At 42.2% G+C, this 24,332-nt stretch overlaps 1 protein-coding gene across 1 annotated transcript in view; it reads right to left on the reverse strand.

The window, feature by feature from the left end:
- Nucleotides 1-15,414, reverse strand: part of LOC122930517 (oocyte zinc finger protein XlCOF6.1-like) — a 40,349-nt gene extending 24,935 nt beyond the window's left edge. The window contains exon 1 of the mRNA XM_044283977.1: nt 15,312-15,414. Within this exon, the coding sequence (XP_044139912.1) occupies nt 15,312-15,414 (103 nt within the window). The remainder of the gene's footprint in view (nt 1-15,311) is intronic.
- Between the last annotated feature and the right edge of the window lie 8,918 nt (nt 15,415-24,332).

Below are 24,332 nucleotides of genomic sequence, written 5' to 3' on the forward strand. Positions count from 1 at the left end.
CAGCTGGTACTGGTATTGCCCCTCACCTCACCACTCTCACCATTGCCCCTCACCTCACCTCACCATGTCATTGTGCCACTCTGTGGTCTCCTCATGCTGCTGCTACCTCAACACTATGTCACTGGGCCACTCTGTGGTCTCCTCATGCTGCTGCCACCTCCCCACTCTTTAACTGGGCCACTCTGTCGTCTCCTCATGCTGCTGCCATCTCAACACTATGTCATTGGGTCACTCTGTGGACTTCTAATGCTGTTCCCACCCTCCCCACTTCATCACTGGGCCACTATTATCATTTATTTGACCCTTATTCTGATCTGTCAGAAGAAAGGAAAAGTGAGACGCACAACGGATCCTGTCTATGTAGCAGCTGTAAGGCCTGTATGACACACAACCACAGAAGACATGCAAATATTCCATTCACGTTTCATCTCTGATTTGGATCCACTCCTGTTTTTTTGGGCTTTAGCAATACTGATGGATTACTGACCAAATGCTGACCATGTGAAGGCGGATGCTCAACAGACAGGATCCGTTTTTGGGGGGGGTTATTGCTCTGACGGATCAAGGAAGGGCAAAATAATAAGTGACGTCAACACAAACTTACTGCTGACACCCTCTCCCCTCTGTCGGGGGGCTCTACTTGTATAAGCGTTTAATAGAAATGGTTCTGTAGACATCTATGTGGAATCAGCTGATGACGGTGTAAAAAGAGTGCGCTTCTTCTTGACACTAACATCGACCTGTAAGGCTGAGTTCAAACTTGAGTTAGTTGGTCAGTTTTTGCCCCGTAACTGCTCAAATAAGTGAAGTGTGCAGTGATTCTAAGAGGGACGCCTGTCATCTGCATGTCATACTGACTCACAGTATTATTTCACTACCACAGCAGACTCCATATGCGCGTTACTGCAAGGCACAGTGTTCTACACCACTATACAGGCTCTCTACAGCCAGGAAATTGCTGTTTAATGCAATTCGCCACAAATAAATTTGGATCGAATCGAATCTTTTCGTAAAATTCGGCGAACCGACCAAATCAAATTTTTGAGGAATTCGCTCATCTCTACACGGTACAAGTGTTGGTGGAGGGAAGAATCTCAATACTAGTGTAAAACGTGTGTTTTACAGTTCTGGGGTAACGTTTTTTATCTCTGTGAAAACACCTGAAATAGTAAATGGAAATCTGTGTCAGGACATCTTCAGACAGATCTCGTGGTGGTGGGGGATAATCTGATTTTAGGGTGACTACTTGTGTCTTACACTAGAAAAAGCTTTTTTTCTGAATATTTAAATGCACAGAAGACAGCGCCGCTCCTGCATTATTCCCACAGAAAATTGTCAGCAGCAGTGTCATCAGTGTGTTTGTGGAAAGGGAAGGACATTTTATTGTGACTTTAAGTTCCATAAAAAAGACCAGAAAACTGTTCCATCCTTTGTGGTACTGTCTACATTGGGATATGGATCCAAACAAAAGACTTATTTTCTGTCTTTTGAGCCATCACGGTGTGTCTGTCTTTTGGGAATTTGGACATTGGGTTCTTATGACTTGCCACATCCTGCTTCATTGAGGCCTCCAATTATATTTCTCTTCATTATGTCATTTACAATTGATACTAGGATATTTTTCTTCCTACAAACATGAAGCTTACGTAAGTCCTTCATTTAGTCTATTAGGACTCAGGCTCTCTAGGCGATAGATCCAGCGTGTTCCCTCTTGTAGTAATGGCCGGTCTAGATTACCTCTCCTCCGTGCAAGTGTCTTCTGACTTATTCCACAATAGATAATACTTTTAGGGTCACCTCCATGAACTTGTCTCACATGGTGTATATGGAGGTGTCTGTGTCACTACCAGAGCTTTGAGACGTTCTCACAGCTCTGTTTCTCCACCCCTGTGATGATGTCACTACTAGAGCTTGGAGGAGTTCCCTCTGCCCTGTTTCTCCGCCCCTGTGATGAGGTCTTTACTTTCTGTTTCCTTCCTCCCAGCTGTCTCTCCTGTGTTTGATTTTGTTGCCTTTAAATCACCCCTCCTCCTCTGTAGAGGTGCGGATTATACTTTTCATTTGAGCTGTATCTCTTGCTTGAGTATCTTCACCTGTGTGATATCTTTTCACTGGATCTGTGTTCTGCTGAAGCAAGTACTTCGGATATTGTCTGCTGACTTTGGATCTGTTTTCACTGCAGCTGCACCTCCTTCAGTTAAGTGTACATTCATTTGTGATTTTCTGTTTGCTGGATCCCAGGTGACCCTGACTCCCTCCGTGTCTAGTGTAGGGATCCGGTGGTCGTGTCCCCTCACTATTGTAGGGTGTTCAGGTGTTATATAGTCGAGGTATGAGGATATGCGATCATCCACCATTGGGGTGTTCGCATAGGCTGAGCAGCTTAGGGAGAGCTTTTAGGCTTTGACAGGGGTCTCCCTTTATCCTCCCTAGTTTGGGTCCGGTCAGTTGCTTTTCACCGTGTAGGCTCTTGTTGCTCACTTACAGCCATGACAGTTTGCCTTCGTAATAATGTTGCTTCTCAATTGTGAAATTCTGTGTCTTAGTTCTTGGATTGCTTTGCCAGCATATATTTTTGGACAGGTGCATTCTGCGATGTATATGACACCTGTACTTTGACAACTGGTGAAGTTCTAGACGGTATATTTTACTATGAATTCGATTTGTAAATTATTTGGTTTTCTTCAGGTAGGAACATCTCCTACATGGGTATGAACCAGTCACTGGGGATTGCAGCCATGTCCGACCGATCTTGTCCAGAAGATTACTATCTGTACGGTAGGTAATAGATGTTTCCAACGTTAAAGCGTCTTTTAGATCGTTATCAGTTCTTAAAATGTGCCGATGTCAGCATAAGATACTGTTATCTGCTCTGTGCTGCTCGGATGTGCCGATATATCCAATAAATTTATAATTTCTATCTTTCATTCTGTTTCCTAGTAATTCATTCCGATCAGTAGCCAGAGTCCTGGCACACGCCCTGTGTAGGGTTTTTTAGGGTAACTTCTTGTTCTAAATCTCCAATATAGTAATTGGCATTCTTGTTGGAATGTTATCCTTTCTGAACACTTGTCTTGCTCCTAAATATTCTCCAGTACGGATCCCAATTATTTCAATGTAAGAGTATGACAGTTGTCCCAGTGTAGCAGGTTATTGGTAGATGTTGGTTTCCCAAAAATTTCTGTATGGACACTGCCACCAGGCACCAGAGTGATTCTCACATCCAAAAAATTGTTCTGTCATGTATTTACGATATAATTGTCCTTCTTATGTTATTTGGTTTAATGACAAACTCATGAAAAAGTGCCTTTGTGCCATCCCAAAATATTAGTACATCATCGATGTACCTCCTCCAAAACAAGGTGTGACTTGTGAATTAACTTAATTCCCCCGTGAATACTAAGGTGTTTCCCACTACCCTTAAAGCTAATTTACATAATTTGGTGCTCCCACCGCCCCCATAGCTGTTCCCGTGATCTGATGATTATTTTCTCCATTAAACATGAAGCAGTTGTGTCAAAAGAAATAGAAAAAGCGTAGGGACAAATTTATTATGATTTAGATGTTTTGTGCATAAAAAAAGCTTTATTTCCCGGCTCATGATGTATGTTGGTACATAATGGCCAGCTCCTATTAGGAGAGATGGGAATTTCCTGGAGCCGGGTGACAGTGTCCTTTGTGTCCTTCAAGAAAGATGGCAGAGTGGAGACAGGTGGTGATAGGAATTAATTGCAGATATTTTAGTAAAGCCTGTATTACACAGGCCGCTACTAGAAGAGACTGCTGCTATCACATGTTGCGTTCTCTTCCCCAGTATATGGAGAAGCAATTATTATGCCAACGCTTGTCCCCATACTGTCTAGTGCAGGGATCAGCAACCTTCAGCACTCCAGCTGTTGTGAAACTACAACTCCCAGCAAGCTCCTTTCACTTCTGTGGGAGTTCAGAGAACAGCCAATCAAGTATGCATGATGGGAAATGTAGTTTCACGACACCTGGAGTACCAGAGGTTGTTGATCCCTGCTTTAGTGGTTTGCCGGCAGCAGATCGTAATTAAACAGCATGATCTGCCGCCGGCTCATTTATCGGACAATCGGCGGCAGTATTATACTGCAATATGAATGCTCATTAGCGATCCTCTGCCGAAAAATCGGCAGGTGTGATACAGCCTTAAAATTGTTATTCCATGACACAGGAACCGGACTTCGATTTCCTATGGACCTTGTGGACAGCGTAAAATGTAGCAGTTGTCGGATGTATATTATTCAGGCGTGTGAATTCATCCTTGGTCATAACTTCTTTATCCCTTGCTTCAGATAGTGTTTGTTTCAGTTCTGGAAGGCATTTATCCGTTGGATTATTGTCCAGCTCTTTATACAATTAACAAAAATATAAACGCAACATTTTCTACATACACAAAAAACCAATTGCTCTCAAATATTGTTCACAAATCTGTGTTAGTGAGCACTTCTCCTTTGCCGAGATAATCCATCCCACCTCACAGGTGTGGCATATCAAGGCGCTGATTAGACAGCATGAATATAGCAGAGGTGTGTCTTAGACTGCCCACAATAAAAGACCACTCTGAAATGTGCAGTTTGATCACACAGCACAATGCCACAGATGTTGCAACGTTTGAGGGAGCGTGCAATTGACATGCTGACTGCAGGAATGTCTACCAGAGCTGTTGCCCGTGCAATGAATGTTCATTTCTCTACCATAAGCCGTCTCCAAAGGCGTTTCAGAGAATTTGGCAGTGCATCTAACCGGCCTCACAACCGCAGATCACATGTAACCACACCAGCCCAGGACCTCCACATCCAGCATGTTCACCTCCATGATGGTCTGAGACCAGCCACCCAGGCAGCTGCAGCATCAATCGGTTTGCATAACCAAAGAATTTTTGCACAAACTGTCAGAAACCGTCTCAGGGAAGCTCATCTGCATGCTTGTCGTCCTCATCGGGGTCTGGACCTGACTGCAGTTCATCGTCGTAACCGACTTGTGTGGGCGAATGCTCACATTCGATGGTGACTGGCACATTGGAGAGGTGTTCTGTGCACGAATGAGTCCCAGTTTTCACTGTTCAGGGCAGATGGCAGACAGCGTGTGTGGCGTCATGTGGGTGAGCGGTTTGCTAACGTCAACGTTGTGGATCGAGTGGCCGATGGTGGCGGTGGGGTTATAGTATGGGCAGGTGTATGTTATGACAACGAACACTGGTGCATTTTATTAATGATCTTGTAGAAGGCTTGCATAGTAAAATATCAATTTTCGCAGATGACACTAAACTGTGTAAAGTAATTAACACTGAAGAGGACAGTATACTGTATATATACTACAGAGGACAGTATACTGTATATATACTACAGAGGACAGTATACTGTATATACACTACAGAGGACAGTATACTACTACAGAGGGATCTGGATAGATTGGAGTCTTGGGCAGATAAGTGGCAGATGAGGTTTAACACTGACAAATGTAAAGTTATGCACATGGGAAGGAATAATGCAAGCCACCCGGACATACTAAATAGTAAAACACTCGGTAACACTGACATGGAAAAGGATCTAGGAATTTTAATAAACAGCAAACTAAGCTGCAAAAACCAGTGTCAGGCAGCTGCTGCCAAGGCCAATAAGATAATGGGTTGCATCAAAAGGGGCATAGATGCGCGTGATAAGAACATAGTCCTACCATTTTACAAATCATAAGTCAGACCACACATGGAGTACTGTGTACAGTTCTGGGCTCCAGTGAACAAGGCAGACATAGCAGAGCTGGAGAGGGTCCAGAGGAGGGCAACTAAAGTAATAACTGGAATGGGGCAACTACAGTACCCTGAAAGATGATCAAAATTAGGGTTATTCACTTTAGAAAAAAGATGACTGAGGGGAGATCTAATTACTATGTATAAATATATCAGGGGTCAGTACAGAGATCACTCCCATCATCTATGTATCCCCAGGACTGTGACGAGGGGACATCCTCTGCGTCTGGAGGAAAGAAGGTTTGTACACAAACATAGAAGAGGATTCTTTATGGTAAGAGCAGTGAGACTATGGAGCTCTCTGCCTGAGGAGGTGGTGATGGTGAGTACAATAAAGGAATTCAAGAGGGGCCTGGATGTATTTCTGGAGTGTAATAATATTACAGGCTATAGCTACTAGAGAGGGGTCGCTGATCCAGGGAGTTATTCTGATGCCTGATTGGAGTCGGGAAGGAATTTTTTATTCCCCTAAAGTGAGGAAAAATTGGCTTCTACCTCACAGGGTTTTTTTTTTTGCCTTACTCTGGATCAACTTGCAGGATGACAGGCCGAACTGGATAGACAAATGTCTTTTTTCGGCCTTATATGTTATGTACTATGTATGTCAGAATTGTATAATAGGATCTACAGTACTCAAACGTTAGATTTGGTAAATAGAGTTTTTCACACATAGGAGAGAGAGTTAGAGGATCAGGACGAACCCAAAAAGATGAGGGAAGGCTTTGAATTTATCAGGAAATCAATCTTAAACGAGCAATTGAGGGACACGCAATTGTGCATACTGCATAAAGCAACGTACGCATTCGACTTGCCCTACAGGGAGGCTCCAGCTCATTATTTGAGACACTGCCCTAAATGTGCATTGCCAAAGGCAAACCTCTTACACGGTTTGCTGACCTGCCCAAACTTACAACCACTATGGTTCCGTGCTCTGACGTATATTCAGAAGGTGTATTGTGCATTCTCAGATGACCCCCAAGAACATGTTGGTGGGCTAACTCTAACACGAGTTTGCGATAAGCCTGGGGCACCACCAACTGTTCAATGGGTTTACCCCACAGCTGGTTTACTCGATACAACATATTTGTTTTAGAGCGTCAGCTCACCACCAGGCCCTCGACCCTAATGTTTTAGAGGGTCAGCTCAGCAGCAGCCCCTCGCCCCTCATATTTTGGATGGTCAGATCAGCAAGCCCTTGCTCCAAATGTTTTTGAGGGTCACAAGCAGGCCACCAATCATAATTTTTCAAGGGTGTGTATGATGCCCTCCTTTATGTGTAACAAAGGGTGTTTTGGAGTGCCGATTCCTTGTAATTTTTGGCAGTCCTTTCACTTAGTGCATAGTCTTTATGAGTGTAGGAGTCCCACTACCTGAACTATTGTACCACATTGTGAATGAGGCCTCCTTTATGTGTATATGGTTGAATTTTCCTTTTCTCCTCCTTCTTCTCCTCTTCCATCATATCAACATGCTTATTCATTGCATAAAATGCCCTCGCATATATGTCCTTGCATATAATGTTTTACAGGGTCAGCTCACCTGCAGGCCCTCACATACAATGTTTTACAGGGTCAGCTCACCTGCAGGCCCCGCATATAATGTTTTACAGGGTCAGCTCACCTGCAGGCCCTCACCTACAATCTTTTACAGGGTCATCTCACCTTCTGATGACGACAGCAAAGTCTTGAGTGTTGGTACTCTAGCACACATGGCTGACTTCATGTTAGGCTGCCTTTCCCACGACCCGCACGTTACACATATTTTAGACAACACGGATTACTGGTTGTTCACCCTTCTCGACCCCCGCTACAAAGAGAACTTCTCATCTCTCATTCCTCTGGTGGAGAGGACAAGCAAAACGGTGCTATACCAGAAGGTCCTTGTTGAAAAATTGCCAGAGTCAACAAAGCGGCAGCAGGCCCTCACCTGCAAGTCCAGTCTCAGTAGCCAAGAGTCTGGTCAACACACAAATCAGGTGAACGGTGCAGGAATTACAGCAGTTTGCATCTGTGCCTCCCACTTGTTAAGGGACCAAAAGTAATGGGACATTATAATAATCATAAATCAAACTTTCACTTTTTAATACTTGGTTGCAAATCCTGAAGTCTGGAACGCATAGACATCACCAGACGCTGGGTTTCATCCTTGGTGATGCTCTGCCAGGCCTATACTGCAACTCTCTTCAGTTCCTGCTTGTTCTTGGGGCATGTTCCCTTCAGTTTTGTCTTCAGCAAGTGAAATGCATGCTCAATTGGATTCAGGTCAGGTGATTGACTTGGCCATTGCAGAACATTCCACTTTTTTCCCTTAAAAAACTCTTTGGTTGCTTTTGCAGTATGCTTTGGGTCATTGTCCACCTGCACTGTGAAGCGCCGTCCAATGAGTTCTGAAGTATTTGGCTGAATATGAGCAGATAATATTGCCCAAAATACTTCAGAATTCATCCTGCTGATTTTGGTCAGCAGTCACATAATCAATAAATACAAGAGAACCAGTTCCATTGGCAGCCATACATGCCCACGCCATGACACTTCCACCACCATGCTTCACTGATGAGGTGGTATGCTTAGGATCATGAGCAGTTCCTTTCCTTCTTCATACTCTTCTATTCCTATAGATCTGGTACAAGTTGATCTTGGTCTCATCTGTCCATAGGATGTTGTTCCAGAACTGTGAAGGCTTTTTTAGATGTTGTTTGGCAAATTCTAATCTGGCCTTCCTGTTTTTTAGGTTCACCAATGGTTTACATCTTGTGGTGAACCCTCTGTATTCACTCTGGTGAAGTCTTCTCTTGATTGTTGACTTTCACACACATACACCTACCTCTTGGAGAGTGTTCTTGATCTGGCCAACTGTTGTGAAGGGTGTTTTCTTCACTGGGGAAAGAATTATTCGGTCATCCACCGGGGTCTTTTGGTGTTGCTGAACTTCTGTTGCTGGTGTGTTACTTCTTTTTCAGAACGTTCCAAACAATTGTTTTGTCCACGTCTAATGTTTTTGCTATCTCTCTGATGGGGTTTTTTTTTTTTTTTCAGCCTATTGATGGCTTGCTTCACTGATAGTGATAGCTCTTTGGATCTCATCTTGAGAGTTGACAGCAACAGATTCCAAATGCAAATAGTGATATGCAAAATAACCGTGGAGCCCCAGTTATGGGTCTTCAACACAGTGAAAGCCAGATATCCTTCAAAGGAAGGAAAACCGAGCAAAGGGGTGTCCCCATTACAGAGATCACCAAATCCACCATATTAAGTGGCCCCTATGTCAAGATCCCGCTCTTTTACAAGCTTTAAGGATGTGACGGGGAAAACCTAAGCCAGGATTCTGGCTAACCGGGAGAAATGCCTTGGAGACTACTCAAACAAAACAATAGCTGATCTTAGAGAGACCAGCTACAGAAAACACTGTGGAGCCTCATTTAAGAGTCTCGACACAGCAATCCAAAGTGCAAAGCTCCCTGGGAAACAGTGATATTCAAAATAACCGTGGAGCGCCATCAGCTATTGTTTTGTTTGAGTAGTCTCCAAGGCATTGCTCCCGGTTAGCCAGAATCCTACGCCACACTGATGAGGGGCAACACCCTGAAACAGCTGTCTGTGGATGGATAACTGGCTTAGGTTTTCCCCGTCACATCCTTTAACTTGTAAAAGAGCGGGATCTTGACATAGGGGCCACTTAATATGGTGGATTTGGTGATCTCTGTAATGGGGACACCCCTTTGCTCGGTTTTCCTTCCTTTGAAGGATATCTGGCTTTCACTGTGTTGAAGACCCATAACTGGGGCTCCACGGTTATTTTGCATATCACTGTTTCCCAGGGAGCTTTGCACTTTGGATTGCTGTGTCGAGACTCTTAAATGAGGCTCCACAGTGTTTTCTGTAGCTCGTCTCCCTAAGATCAGCTATTGTTTTGTCCAAATACAAATAGCAGACTTGAAATGAACTCTGGACCTTTTATCTGCTCATTGTAATTGGGATAATGAGGGAATAACACACACCGGCCATGGAACAGCTGAGAAGCGAATTGTGCCATTACTTTTGGTCCATTAACAAGTGGGAGGCACATATGCAAATGGTTGTAATTCCTACACCGTTCACCTGATTTGGATGTTAATACCCTCAACTTAAAGAGAAACACCCCATTTGTGATCGTAAACTGCTATATGGACACACGGCAGGGCGCAGAAGGAAAGGAGTGGCATGTGGTTTTTGGAGGGCAGATTTCACTGGGATAATTTTAATTTTTAAAATGTTTTTATTGTAAATACGTCTGTAGCGATACAGGTTAGTTTACAATACAGAAGCATATTGTATAGATGTTTGGTTTTCAAAACATGTTGAATATACATATATACCGTATTGATACATATATTTTTCTTACATCTGCATTGCTATAATAAATACAGTGTTTAACCAGTCAATTTCCTGTATTTAATATTCTAAGGCAATAGTGTTGCTAAACTAAAATTAACAAGTTAGCAAAATTGGTTGGTGAGACAGCAGAAAGTGTATATTGATATGAAGTTAGAAACTTTAGTGGTTTCTGTTTAAGTCGGTTGGGCAAAGTTTCAAAATTTTTGCCATGGATCCCATGTCTTTTCAAACAGACCTCGGGCATTTTCCTCCCAGTGGGCAAGTTGCTCCATACGACAAATCTCGTCACATTTGGCTAACCATGGTTAAAGAGGGGCTAGTTGATTTCCAGTTTGCGGCAATTAGTAGTCTTGCCGCTGCTAAGAGATGATGGTATAGGCGACTTTCTTGCCTGGTGTAGTTTGCGCCATCCATAAGGCTTAAAAGACACATTTGTGGTGATTGTTTAAATACCCTGTTATGTCATTTGGTCAAAACCTGACATATTCAGACCCAGAATGGTGTGAGTTTTGAGCATGTAATGTTTCAAAGACCCTTTGGACCCAGGATATTCAAATTATATAGTTCAAATAGCCTAGTTTCCTAGACTAATAGACTCCCGTTTCAGGTCTATTTAAAATATAACGTTTATTTGTGTTTATTAAGAATAATATAAAGTGGGAGAACAAAGGAAAATTTTAAAATTCTAGGTACAGCGGGGCTCTGTGGGCAGAGATAAGGGTTACTTCACCCATATATTCTATCTCCATAACAAGCGTCCATCTTTGCTTTCTGTTTAGCGATATGCTTTATTCGCCTTGATGGAATTTCTGTTTGGAGGTCACCTATTCAGTCGCTTTAAACATTTATTTTCAATGTCTATCAATCTTTAAACGCGACTCTCCACCACTTGTTATCAGGGTGTAGAGGAGTCTGCAGATACTCCTCACCGTGATACTTGGTCCTACCTGCCTAATCTAAAACCTTAAGACAAAAGCTCCCCCAACATGTTTCACCACTGAGCGAGGCTTCTTCAGGGGAATGGAGCTACTATCAACAAGATTGTTTCTCAAAAAAGCTCTTTTATCCTCTATGGGTGGTTCATTAGGTATTCTGCAGCCAATCGCTGCTGCACATCTTGATTGACAGTTTTGGTGGCCCAATCAAACACCTTCATTACTATATTTACGTCATCTAATCGCGTCTTGCGTTTCTTATTACCTACTGCGCATGCACAAGAACTTTTAGTTTTTAATCAGAAGTATAGCAGTACTGAGCATGCGCCTATACTTATACATTTCGACCTACGTCCGTGCTTACATATTGCGCATGCGCGAAAAAACTTCGAATTTGGATCCAAAGATATTGCCTATTGCGCATGCGCAAGAAATTGCGTGATATAATCGCGTCTTGCGTTTCTTGTTACCTACTGCGCATGCACAAGAACTTTTAGTTTTTAATCAGAAATGTGACGGTACTGAGCATGCGCCTATACTTTTCAACCTGCGTCCGTACTTACGCATTGCGCATGCGCACAAACTTGGAAATTGGATACAAGATATTACCCATTGTGCATGCGCAAGGACTTAGAGTTTTCATCGAAGACATAGCGATATTGAGCCTGGATCTATACTCAGACATCTCCTGGTTGTTGCATCATTGGTTTGCAGATAATGCACCTGGTTTGCAGGTAACAGTACATTTAGTTGTAAAGATTTTAGCATTTTGATCAGGGATGCAACTATACTAGACATACCACTTAAACTAGATGTTTTTTTTTTTAAAAAGGAGAATTTTTTATATCATTAGGTCATTCCTTTTCAAGAAAGGGGTACTGTGCATGCATAGTAATTTTAGCATTTTAATCACAGGTATGGCTATACTCGGCAGTGTTCCAATATAGATTCATCCATAACGTGCTTCTATTACCTTAATAAGGCACATACATCTGCACTGAATTGATGCTCTGAGATTCACTTCGACTCTTTTTATCCTTATATTTTAGTCAGGGATCCGATTATATGATTTCGGGTGGATTCAGGCCACTTAACCTTCTTCTTCCAGGTAAGTTATATTTATTTATTCTTTTTACTTCTTTTACTTTCTTCGTTGTAATATTAATTTTAATTTATTTCTTCTGGTGTACTTTCCTCTAGATAAAGGCTGTGAAGGAGAAGCCTTCATTCAGGCCTTGTGGGCTCATTGTATTTAGTCTGTGAATCCAGCGAGCCTCACTCTGTAATAATTTCTTATCCAAGTTTCCCCCTCTTGGTCCTAGGGATATTTTCTCTATGCCCCAGAATCTAGGGACGGAGCTCCTGTTGTTATGAAAATATTTAATATGTCTGGCTATTGATGTATCTTTTCCTGTTTCGATGGTACTAATATGCCCTGAAATGCGGCGTCTTAGCTTTTGTATTGTTTTGCCCACATATAATTTAGGACATGGGCAGGAGGCCAGATACACCACCCCCTGTGTCTTACATGTGATGAGTTGTTTTATCTCGTACTCTTTTTTATCCGTAGGGTTGATATACCTTTTTATACGGGGGACATATCTACAGAAAGAGCACTCTCCACATAGCGATGATCCTCGATATCTATCAACAGGTTTTTCTGATTTTTTTCCCTTCTCCGTAAGGTGGCTGTGCACCAATTGATCTTTAAGATTGGTGCCTCTCCTATATGTGACTGATGGATTCGGGGTAAGTACCATATTTAGATCTCTCTGAGGAAGGGAGTGTGATAACTCCCGAAACGCGTCTGGGATTGCGCCATATACTTATCGGCATTTCTTCAATTGCATGGCCATGCAAATCGAACTTTGGTACTGTATCTTCTGATATCCGAAAATTATAACCTGGAGGTATCGGATGTACTAGATAGAATACGTCACAGGAAGTGACGTAAATCGTACCCCGCAAGTATCTAACGCGGATACCAAACAGAACCACGTGAGACGCCAGCCCTTTACCAACCGGGGTTCCTCACGCCTGCTTCGTACCACAAGAGAACAGATTTTGGAAGTAAGCGATCGGCAGTCGATAAGCCCGGCCACCAAATACAACAACGGGATAAGCCGTATTCGACGAGCCCCATTTATCCAGTCTGAAGCAAACCGCAGGACTGAGGTGGTATACGGAGGGGAGGTAAGCGGTTGTAAAGCCGACAATTGTAAAGCTGATAAGTTTACTCTCATCTGTCAACAATACCAATATATGTGACGGGACTATCATCTGCTATATTCAATATTGGTACATCAACCAGAACCTGTGGAGCTACACCTTTAATAGTGTTATCTCTTGGGGCTTTTCTTGGACTCCTGTGGATATCAGGCCATACTAGGCCTATTCTTCATTTTCTCATAGGACTGATAGAGATTGTCAAATTGTTTGACATCAATAAGCATCCCATTGTGGCCATTTGAATACACGTGTATTATTTTATAGTATTTTATTGTATTATTGTTTTATCCATTTTATAGCTAACTAATTGTATCAATTTCTCAATAAATGTATGCCAATTGTGAGAGTGCTCGTCCTCACACTCTTTTTTAAACTTTATCTACTTCTGAGAGGTAGGGTGTCCTCTCTTTGGATTTGCAGCACCATACCATACAGCTACATAGAGAGCAGCCACCACCAATTTGACTCTTCCAATCATATTTAGATCTCTGTCTGATTTTATTATATGCCAATGTTTCCTTAAGATTCCATATATTTCTTTATTGTACCCATCATAGGTACCTATACACCTGATGACATCACTTTTTTGGGGGGGAGTTTCTTTAAGAAGATCTTCTCTCTTAGCTCTATTGGCTCTGTTGTATGCAGTTTTTAGAGGTTTTTTCGGATATCCTCTCTTCCTAAATCTCTGAAGGAGTTGTCCGCTTTCTCTGGAGAACGAGGCCTCATACGAGCAATTCCGGCGTGCCCTCAAATACTGGCCTACAGGAATTCCCTTTTTCAGAGACGTTGGGTGCTAGCTATCCCAGTGCAGGTAACTATTAGTTGATGTTGGCTTTCTAAAGACCTCTGTCACTAGGTGGCCACTCTCTGTCTTTTTTATTTTTAAGTCAAGGAATACAATCTCATTTTCCTGAATCTCATAGGTGTATTTCATACCTATGTTATTTTTATTTAATTTCTGTGTAAACTCATGAAAAAGTGAGTGACCCCCATCCCATAAGATAAGGATGTCGTCTATATATCTGCCCCAAAATATAATGTGACAGATATAGGACGACATTCCTTCCGTGAACACTTGATTGTTTTCCCACCACCCTAAAAATAAATTAGCATAAGTGGGGGCACATGACGTCCCCATAGCGGTCCCATTAATTTGTTTATAAAATTGACCCTGAAAAATAAAATAGTTGTGCTCCAAAACAAACCTTAGTGATAGTAGAACAAATTCATTGTGCTTATTGAAATTCTGACTTCTAGTGTTTAGATAGGACTCTACTGCATGTATTCCCAGTGAATGTTGGATGTTGCTATAGAGTGATTCAACATCCAAACTTGCTAAAATCGTGTCTGATGTGATTGTGATATCATTGATCTTTAAGAGAAGGTCTTCAGTGTCCTTGATATACGAAGGTAGAGTGGTTACGAAAGGTCTTAGTATTTGATCAATATATTCGCTAACCGATTGCGTAAGGTTATCGTTACCTGAGACGATTCGTCTTCCTGGGACAGGTTGTTTACCCTTGTGCACCTTAGGGAGAGCATAAAAGGTGGAGATCATTGGATTTTTATTATAGAGGTATTGGAATTCATCCCTTGTTATGATGTTCTCTTGAAGTGCTTCATTTAGTATTTTTTTTAGTTCATTCAGAAATTCTTTTGTGGGGTCACTCGCCAGGGGTTGATATGTCTGCTTGTCCTTTAGGAGTCTCAGCACCATATCAACATAGTCATTTCTGTTTTGAATGACTATATTTCCCCCTTTATCACTCGATTTTATTATGACATCCTCATTCTTCCTAAGGGTTTCTAAAGCTTTTTGTTCCTCTTTGCTAAGATTTTGTGCAATGTGATCTTTCCTCATTTGTAGGGATTTAATGTCCTGGGTAACTAACTGCACAAAAGTCTCTATTTCTTGAAACTGCGTAAACTGTGGAGTCATTTTTTACTTTGGTTTTAATGTTGAGAAAGGGGGGTCAAGGCTAATTTGATAGCCCTCACTCTCCTTCTGTAGGGACTCCAAAATCTCCATGCATCTCATCTCTTTGTCATATAGCCTGCGTGCATCATTTTCTTCTTGTTTATGTACCTTGTGCAGGGCCATCTTACGTGCAAAGAGGTTCACATCCTTGATCCATAGGAATTTATCGCACTGTGGTACCGGAGTGAAGGTAAAGCCCTTACTTAAAATAGTTTTTTCAGATGATGTTAGGACATAAATCAATAATAATATAGGTTGGCTCACAGTATTTTTGCATAAATGTTTTAATGATACACTAAATCAAATGTTAAAAATAAACTAGCTTTGTGACATCATATCAGCATACATACATACATAAATGTGTACAAATAGGCTATTATGTGCGGAGCTCACGCACAGACCTAAATGATTGGAGTACTCCTAGAAATGAGACCAAATAGCTACAGTGGGGCTGCGAGAAATATTCACTTGAATTAGACCGTTTAAATGTCCAGGGCATAAATATCTCTTTGCCAGATGATTGAAACAAAGGTTGCAAAATTTCTTTGCTAGTTGCCACAGGAAGGTTCTCCGTTCAAATGTCCTGTAACAAATCGTAACTGCACTTGTTTGGCAGTGTTCCACTTACTGTTTGTTTATGTAGTAGAACTTCAGACTCGCTCTCTCAGCGTCTCACTGCCTCAGCGTCCCACGTGTCCAGCAAGTTGGTCAATCGCTGGTTGATGACGTAGACGCCTGGAGCCGTCGAGCCCACGAACACTGCTTAGGCTTGAATGATAATTGCCTAAACCTGTCAGGTCAGCGGCAGTGGATGCAACAAGATTTTACCTTCTGTTTGCGGTCATAATAAATATACTGTTTCAGGTTTTGATCCTCTTTAGGGATAGATGTTGAACCTTTCCAATGGTCTGGGACGTCTTCAGATCTTTATAAGAATATAGAGATGTTGGAATTGAAGAAAGTCCTCTTCTCGCTTTTTTCAATAAAAACCGCACCAGTAGCCTTGGTCTCTATACACACTAGACGCGTTTCGGAAACAAGTTCCTTCCTCAGTAGGTAATCACAGAATGCTGAATGTAGGTACAAAGCATGACTTTAAATACCCTCTTGGGTTCAATATAAAATATGGATTGGATTGTGAATTGACCTGATTGCTCAGCCACAATTAATACCTTCACAATGTGCACAAGGATTATTCACAAATTTATAACAATATATATCTTATTGTCAACATCTATCCCTAAAGAGGATCAAAACCTGGGACAGTATATTTATTATGACCGCAAACAGAAGGTAAAATCTTGCTGCATCCACTGCCGCTGACCTGACAGGTTTAGGCAATTACCATCTAAGCCTAAGCAGTGTTCGTGGGCTCGACGGCTCCAGGCGTCTACGTCATCAACCAGTGATTGACCAACTTGTTGGACACGTGGGACGCTGAGGCAGTGAGACGCTGAGAGAGCGAGTCTGAAGTTCTACTACATAAACAAACAGTAAGTGGAACACTGCCAAACAAGTGCAGTTACGATTTGTTACAGGACATTTGAACGGAGAACCTTCCTGTGGCAACTAGCAAAGAAATTTTGCAACCTTTGTTTCAATCATCTGGCAAAGAGATATTTATGCCCTGGACATTTAAACGGTCTAATTCAAGTGAATATTTCTCGCAGCCCCACCGTAGCTATTTGGTCTCATTTCTAGGAGTACTCCAATCATTTAGGTCTGTGCGTGAGCTCCGCACATAATAGCCTATTTGTACACATTTATGTATGTATGTATGCTGATATGATGTCACAAAGCTAGTTTATTTTTAACATTTGATTTAGTGTATCATTAAAACATTTATGCAAAAATACTGTGAGCCAACCTATATTATTATTGATTTATTTCTTCTTTTCAGTTGGTAACTGAAAGGCTGTGCTCCAGTAGTTTGCTGGTCGAGCCCTTTCTAAAACTTTTGTTAATTGATGTTAGGACATGCCTTGATAAATTGATGATCTGTTTCTCATCCAATTCTATCTGATCCTCACAGAGTTTTGAGCATGACCACCAAGTGTGCCCATATCTTTGTGGCATCTCCAGCATATTGGCGATGCAGTTGGATACATTTTGTTTAATCTCTCCGGGGTGTAATACCATCTAGTGAGCATTTTATCATAATTCTCTTGAAGACGGACACACCTAGATATTTTAGGTGTGTATGCTAAAAGAGTTTTTACTTCTTTTTCTGTAAAGTTTATTTTTAGGTCACTTTCCCAGTGAGAAAGGAAAGAAGGTTTATTGGTTAGACCTTTTGTAAGAAGTAGCGTTTAAAGCTACTAAAGTTATATTTTCTTTGCTGGTTCTCTAGTACTTAGTGCCATCTGCTCAAAACCAGTATAGTCCACCCCTTTTGGTATTTCAATTTTTTTGAGGGCTTGTAGGAGATGTGAATTATGAAAGTAAGTAAGATCAGGTGCTAGTGAACCCTTAAGGTCGGTTCCTGGGGTTTCATTTTTCTCATTTAGGATATCCCATATTGCTATTTTATTCTTTTTATGAGTCAGTTAATGAAGCCCTAAATTCCTGGGGGGAATCCCACATTATATCTCTGACCTGTAGCAGTGGAGTTAATGGGTTTGTGAGTAGGGTATCTGCCAGAACAGAATGCAATAATGTGACAGTGTTACGGGTCATTGGGTAATCCACCTCCCTCATCAGGTCTCTTTTATATATTTTCATCAAGACCAGAGATCTTAATGATATACATGTCAACGATTGTTCTGTAGATATGTCCATTCTGTCCTGCGGATTATGTATCCATTCTAGTACTCGTAAACCTTGTACAGCTTTGTAATATAAATGAAAATCTGGGACCCCTAGACCACTAGCTTTAATTGATTTGACAGTTTAGGCATACGGTAGTCTAGGTCTATTACCATTCCATAAGAAATGGGTATTTTTTTACTTTTGTTTAAAAAAAAAGTGTCCTGGAAGGGAGATCGGCAAAACCTGTAGGTAATACAATATTTTTGGAAGTATTGTTGTCTTAATAAGAGATCTACGCCCGAACCAGGAGGTGAATGGTATGTCCCAAGTTTTGATGAGGGCGTCAATATGTGTGGGAGATTTTTATAATTCTCAGAGTATAGTGTTGAGGGCTGGGAAGTGAGGTTAATGCCTAAGAATTTGATGCTACGTGGTGCCCATGTAAAAGGTGAAATTCTCTCAAGCAATTTCTGTGTTAAAAGATCTAGAGTAATTTAATACTTGGAATTTAGCAAAGTTTACTTTAAAGTTAGAGAATAAGCCGAAATCATCTAGCAGTGTATGTATTTCTGGGAAGGCTTCCATAGGGTTTGTAATAATCCAAAGTTGATCATCCGCAAATGCTGCTTGGGTGTGTATATCATTATGGATATTTATTCCTTGTATCTTTGGGTTAAGCCTAATGGCTTGTAGGAGGGGCTCCATGGAGAGGATAAATAGTAGTGGCGAGAGCAGGCAACCTTGCCTAGTCCCATTGCTTATTGAAAAGGTGGGGGACAGTGTGTTATTGACCATAACTCGTGCACTTGGATCTCTATATGCGTTAATTTCTTAACGATAATTTGTTTTCCCTTAGTCCTAACAGCAGCACATGTGGGGTTTATCCGCCCCAGTGAAACTGGTAGGACAGACGGAATATTTAATGAAGTAAAGTAATCAAATAAATCCACGCCCCCATTGCCTCACTATAAGAGGCCAAACCCCCCATACATCAGTGTGTCATAACAAGAAACTGGTGTTAGGACTAAGGGAAAACAAATTATCGTTAAGAAATTAACGCTTCCCTTACGTCCTAACCAGCAGCACATGTGGGGACTTAGCCTAAAGGGTAGGGACTTCAATGCTGAATGGAATTCAAAACAGATCGCCCAAAGGCAGTGTCTTCTGAACCCCTGAGGTTGAGTCTATAATGGCTCACAAAGGTAGAATGTGAGCTCCAGGAGGCCGCGGAACAGATCTGTTCTAGTGGAATAAGAGACCTTTCGGCCCAACTAGTAGAGACTGCTCGGGTGGAGTGAGCAGTGACAAAGGCAGGAGGAGGTCTATTCTGGGAAGCGAAAGATTCTCTGATGGCCTCTCTGACCCATCTACTTAGAGTAGGCTTAGGGGCCTTCTTCCCTTTATTCCTGCCAAAGAACCGGATAAGAAGATTCTCTGACCTTCTGAACTCCCGGGATCTCTCAATGTAGATTCTCAAACATCTGGCCACATCCAGAGTATGGAGGGAAGTTTCTTCTGCAGAGGAAGAAGAGGAATATAACACAGGCAAAGACACAACTTGATTAATGGTTGGTAAAAAACGTAAAAGGACTCTGTCCGGTAAAAATAAAGTGTATGGCTCATACACCGAAAAAGCCTGAAGCTCTGAAATGAGTTTGGCCGAAGTTACGGCCAACAAAAAGGTTACCTTCCAGGATAAAAACTTAAAGTCCACTTCTTCCAAGGGTTCAAAGGGAGGACTACTCAACACTTTAAGCACCACTGAGAGATCCTACTGCGGTATAGGTTGTTGTGCCTTTTCATAGGTAAATGCATTGATATCCAATTATTTTAGTCAAGATGAATGTGCATTGCCTTTAAGAGCCATGCTCGACTATAGTTACAATTTTGGTATGTCTTGAGTAGGCCAAGGAAAGGTCATACAAAGGTTTCTGCTCTTTAGTGTTATTCTTCTCATGAGTGTACCAGTCTGAGAAGAATCCTCCTTGTCTACTTTTAAATTTATAACGGGAGATAAAGATGAGCTCTATGCAGCTGGTGATAATTACCTATACAATTAGGCATTTATCAATGAAGCAAATATATAATATTCATGTATTCATTTAATGAGCCTTAGTCCTTAGCATAAGACAATCAGTAGGATATATATATATATATATATATATATATATATATTTTCTTGAACTATATATATATTACTATATATTATATTTTTATATGTTATGAAGACATGTATCCAGTATATTATATATATTTCTCATTAGGAGAATCTTTGTCTCTAAAAGAGTGTCTGTGAAAATGTGTGTTTTGTAACAATTATTCACCTCTTTGATATCCTCTGCGAGAAAACAAGGCCAGTGAAGTTATTTATGATCCCTAAATAAACAGTGTGAGAAACATTCAGAGACACGCCTAGAGGTCTGTCTCTAATTGCTACAAGTGTCAGAATTAATCCCTATAGCTTTGAATTAAAGCTTTTAAGGTCAAAATGTATAGAATACGTTTTATTCAGACTTACATAAGTAAACCTTTTTTTACTATGATGCAAATAGCTTACACAGCAGTGCCACTTAGGTATGAGTAGGTGACATTACAACAGTAGCAAAAGTGCATTCTGGGTAAGGTTAGGATGTCACATTTTTATCAATGATCACGCCCATCCGACTATGATTGGAAAGTTCCAAACTAGGAAGGTGTGTCTAACTGATAAGTTTGTGATCATAAACGATACACAGGGGGGAGAAAGGACAAACACACACAAGAAAGGGAGGAGAAGGAGACAAGTTGAGCTCTCTAGAGGGGTCTATCAGGATGAAAGCCATGGTTAGATGCTCTATGATGAACCACCCAGCTTTCCTAGGAGCAGAAGTGAGATTTCTACTAGGACTTGGTAAGAGATACAGAAAATGATATTTCATTTTATTAAGACTAATTTGATAGTGTGGGTGAAATTATACCATCTAGATTGGCGAATAAATTAATTAATTAATTGATCATCTCCATATTGAGATGTAGTCTTAGGATATTATGAGACTTCATTCTACCTGCAGAAGAATCAAGACTCATAATCTAGCAAAGCATTAAATGATTTGCTTTTAAATATATATATATATTTGTGCTCGGAATTTAATATGAGCTGGATAGTGCCAGAGAAATAAGTTGGTTGTGGTGTGCCGAAACCAACGTCCGAGTGGGCCTGTAAATAAAAGAGGGCCCACCAAGGAGGATTGTATGTGCCAAGGGTGCTGGTGGGTGGGGACACTTGGACTGGACGGCAGAGGTGAGTGGGGCTGGGCGTTTAAGTAGGGGACTAACTCCTCCCACAAATACAGGCCTAATGGCCTTATTACTTGTGCTCGGAATTTAATATGAGCTGGATAGTGCCAGAGAAATAAGTTGGTTGTGGTGTGCCGAAACCAACGTCCGAGTGGGCCTGTAAATAAAAGAGGGCAAAGAGAAGTTCAGAAAACCACACTTTATTGCATTTCTTTACATGACTAAATTCCTGAAGGCTAGGCGAAGTTCTCTTTCTGGTTGTGGAATGTACGCATTGTATATGGAGGACTTCCAGCGACCCAGTCTCTTTATGATGTGGACCGGGGTGTTAGTGCTAGAGGCTGATGAAGCGGCTCCTATGCGAAAGGAATGTCCGGAGAACGAAGTTGGGTTGTGACCCAATTTCCCCAGTAGGATTCTAACGTGTGTGGTGAACTTTGCTGTAGTGAGAGGGCGCCCTTGCAGTTGCAAGAGTGGAGAGTCTGATAAGTGCGTGCTATTTGTTGACCGTAAGAGGTCTAGTGTCTTAACTGGGCACCAAGCATTATCTGTTGGAAAGAGAGAAATGATAGTGGGGTGTGAGGACTGATTAGTTTTGGTAGATGGGATTGAGAGAATGTAATGGTCATCTGTTTTAGTGAGTTGTGAGGTTTTAAGGCTGTGGGTGGTATCTCCTTGACAGACAACAGTAAATTCCCTAGGTCTTAAGAACCCATAAAAAGCCAAATAGATAGCTGATTTGATCACTAGGTTAGTGTTAGGATCAAAAGGGGATTCGTCGAGGAGGTTGCTAAGTGCTCTAAAGATAGGGCCATCTATAGGTAGTCTGGTGATGATAGGTGGAACCGATACTTTAGAGATCCCCTTTAAGATTTTCTTGATGGGGTATGATGACAGAAAGGGGGTATTGTTAGGGAAATTAGTTAGGCTGTGGTGCTGTACCCCCGTGAGGTATAATTTAATTGTGTTGTGGGAGAGTTTTAAGTGTAAGTGGCAAAAAGAGGCGAAAGCCACCATGGTTTGGGTCGAGAAATCACCTTGTAATCCGAATTCGGCTGTGAATTTGTTGAAAATGGTAAGTGCCCTATTGTAGGTGATAGTAGTGTTTGGTGATAGTGCTTGGTGCGTGAGAGTCCTAGCGTGGTGCATGAGTGCGTTCAATCCAAGATTAGCTCGTGAAAATTCGGTGTTCTGGATGGTTGATGGTGGGCTGACGGGAGTGTCTGGAAAAACACCTGAAATTGAGATCGAGACAGAGCGTCAGCAGCCGTGTTGTGAATGCCCGGGATGTGAATGCAAATTAAGTGAAACTGGACGGTTGCTGCCAACCAGGTCAGCTTGCGAATCAGCCGCATGATGGTGAGAGAGGAAGAGCGACCTTTGTTGATGATGTCGCAAGCTGACGAGTTGTCGGAATAACATTTTACTGCCTTGCCGGACCAGAGGTGACCCCAAGTGTATGCGGCCGCCACAATAGGGTAAATCTCAAACAGAGCTGAAGTTTCTCTAAACCCCGGCAAGGCATCCGTCTCTGCTGGCCAGTGACCCCTAAACCAGTGATTGCCAAATATGGCTGCAAAGCCTGTGTTGGCTGCAGCATCAGTGTAGATGCAGGGAGAGGAATCGGAGAGAGGGGGAATGAACATGGAGATGCCGTCCCATTGGGTCAAAAACCTCCCCCACATGAGTAGGTCAGCTTTGGCGTGTTGGTCCAACATGATAGGGCAGGCGTCTGGAACCCCGTGAAGTAGACAGAGGAGCCTGGACACAAAGGATCTACCCTGCGGAACGATGCGCATCGCGAAATTCAGGGACCCCAATAAGGACTGAAGTTCTTTCCTGGTGCAAGCATCCTTCTGCAGGAACATATCTATATCCCCTCTTAGGCGGACCAGTTTCTCAGGGGGAAGGCTGGCGCGGAAGGTACCAGAGTCCAGCTCTATCCCCAAGAAAGTGAGTTTGGTGGTGGGGCCAATGGTTTTAGCGGGGGACAAGGGTACCCCGAGGGTGGCGAAGAGAGCAGAGGTGCTGAGGATATCTGTGGGTGTGCGTGTGCTCGGTTCTATGATGAGGAAGTCATCCAAGTAGTGAATGACGGCGTAACATCTAATAATGTTCAGGAGCAACCAGCAAAGAGTTTCGGCGAAAATATCAAACAGTTTTGGGCTGCTTCTGGACCCGAAGGTGAGACGCGTTGAAAAGTAGTATCTGTTTCGCCATTTAACACCGTGCAAGTGCCAAAGTGATGGGTGCATGGGCAGTAATTTAAATGCGTTGGTAATGTCTGTTTTACTAAGCCAAGCGTTGCTACCAGATGAAATTATGGTTTGTATTGCGTCGTCTATTTTTGCGTATTGTAGTGAGAATTCGTCTGCGGGAATGAGTGCGTTGATGCTAGGGACAAAAGAGGAGTGCGGTGCCGATAAATCAATAATCATACGTTTTTTATTGGAATATTTGTGTACAGCTATGCCAATAGGGTTAGTGCGCCAGGAGGAGAATGGTGAGGAGATGAAGGGGCCGATCATGAAACCTTGAGTTACTTCTGTGGAGAGGAGAACGTCCGTGGCCTCCGGGTCTAGGCAGGCTGATAGGAGATTGGGGCATTCCAGTATCCCTGGGGGAATGGCCACGAGACCCGTGAGAAAGCCCTGGGTAAAACCTGTTATCAAATACTCCACCAGATGTTTACTCGGATGACTTTTTAAATAAAAAGCCAGGTTGTCGATATTAATGTCGGTTAGTCATTTGTTGGGGGACAACCTGGCCGGGCACATGGTCTTGGTGTGTGCCCTGAAACAGATGGAGCAGATGTGCAACAATCTACAAGCGCTGAAGCTGCAGGAACCTGCGTTGAAGTTGTTGCACACCTGCGCCTTCCCTAAAAAGGAGATGGGCCTCCCTAGTTTATCCCGCTGTCCGCCTTCCTGTTTGAGGTGAGGAGTGGAAGAGGATTGAGGGGTGGTGGTAGATGGGTCGGCCATGGAAGGGCACAAATCGGCCAGGTGGGTAGAGGA

This window comes from Bufo gargarizans, chromosome 1, assembly GCF_014858855.1.
Source record: "Bufo gargarizans isolate SCDJY-AF-19 chromosome 1, ASM1485885v1, whole genome shotgun sequence".
Classification (NCBI taxonomy): Eukaryota; Metazoa; Chordata; class Amphibia; order Anura; family Bufonidae; genus Bufo; species Bufo gargarizans.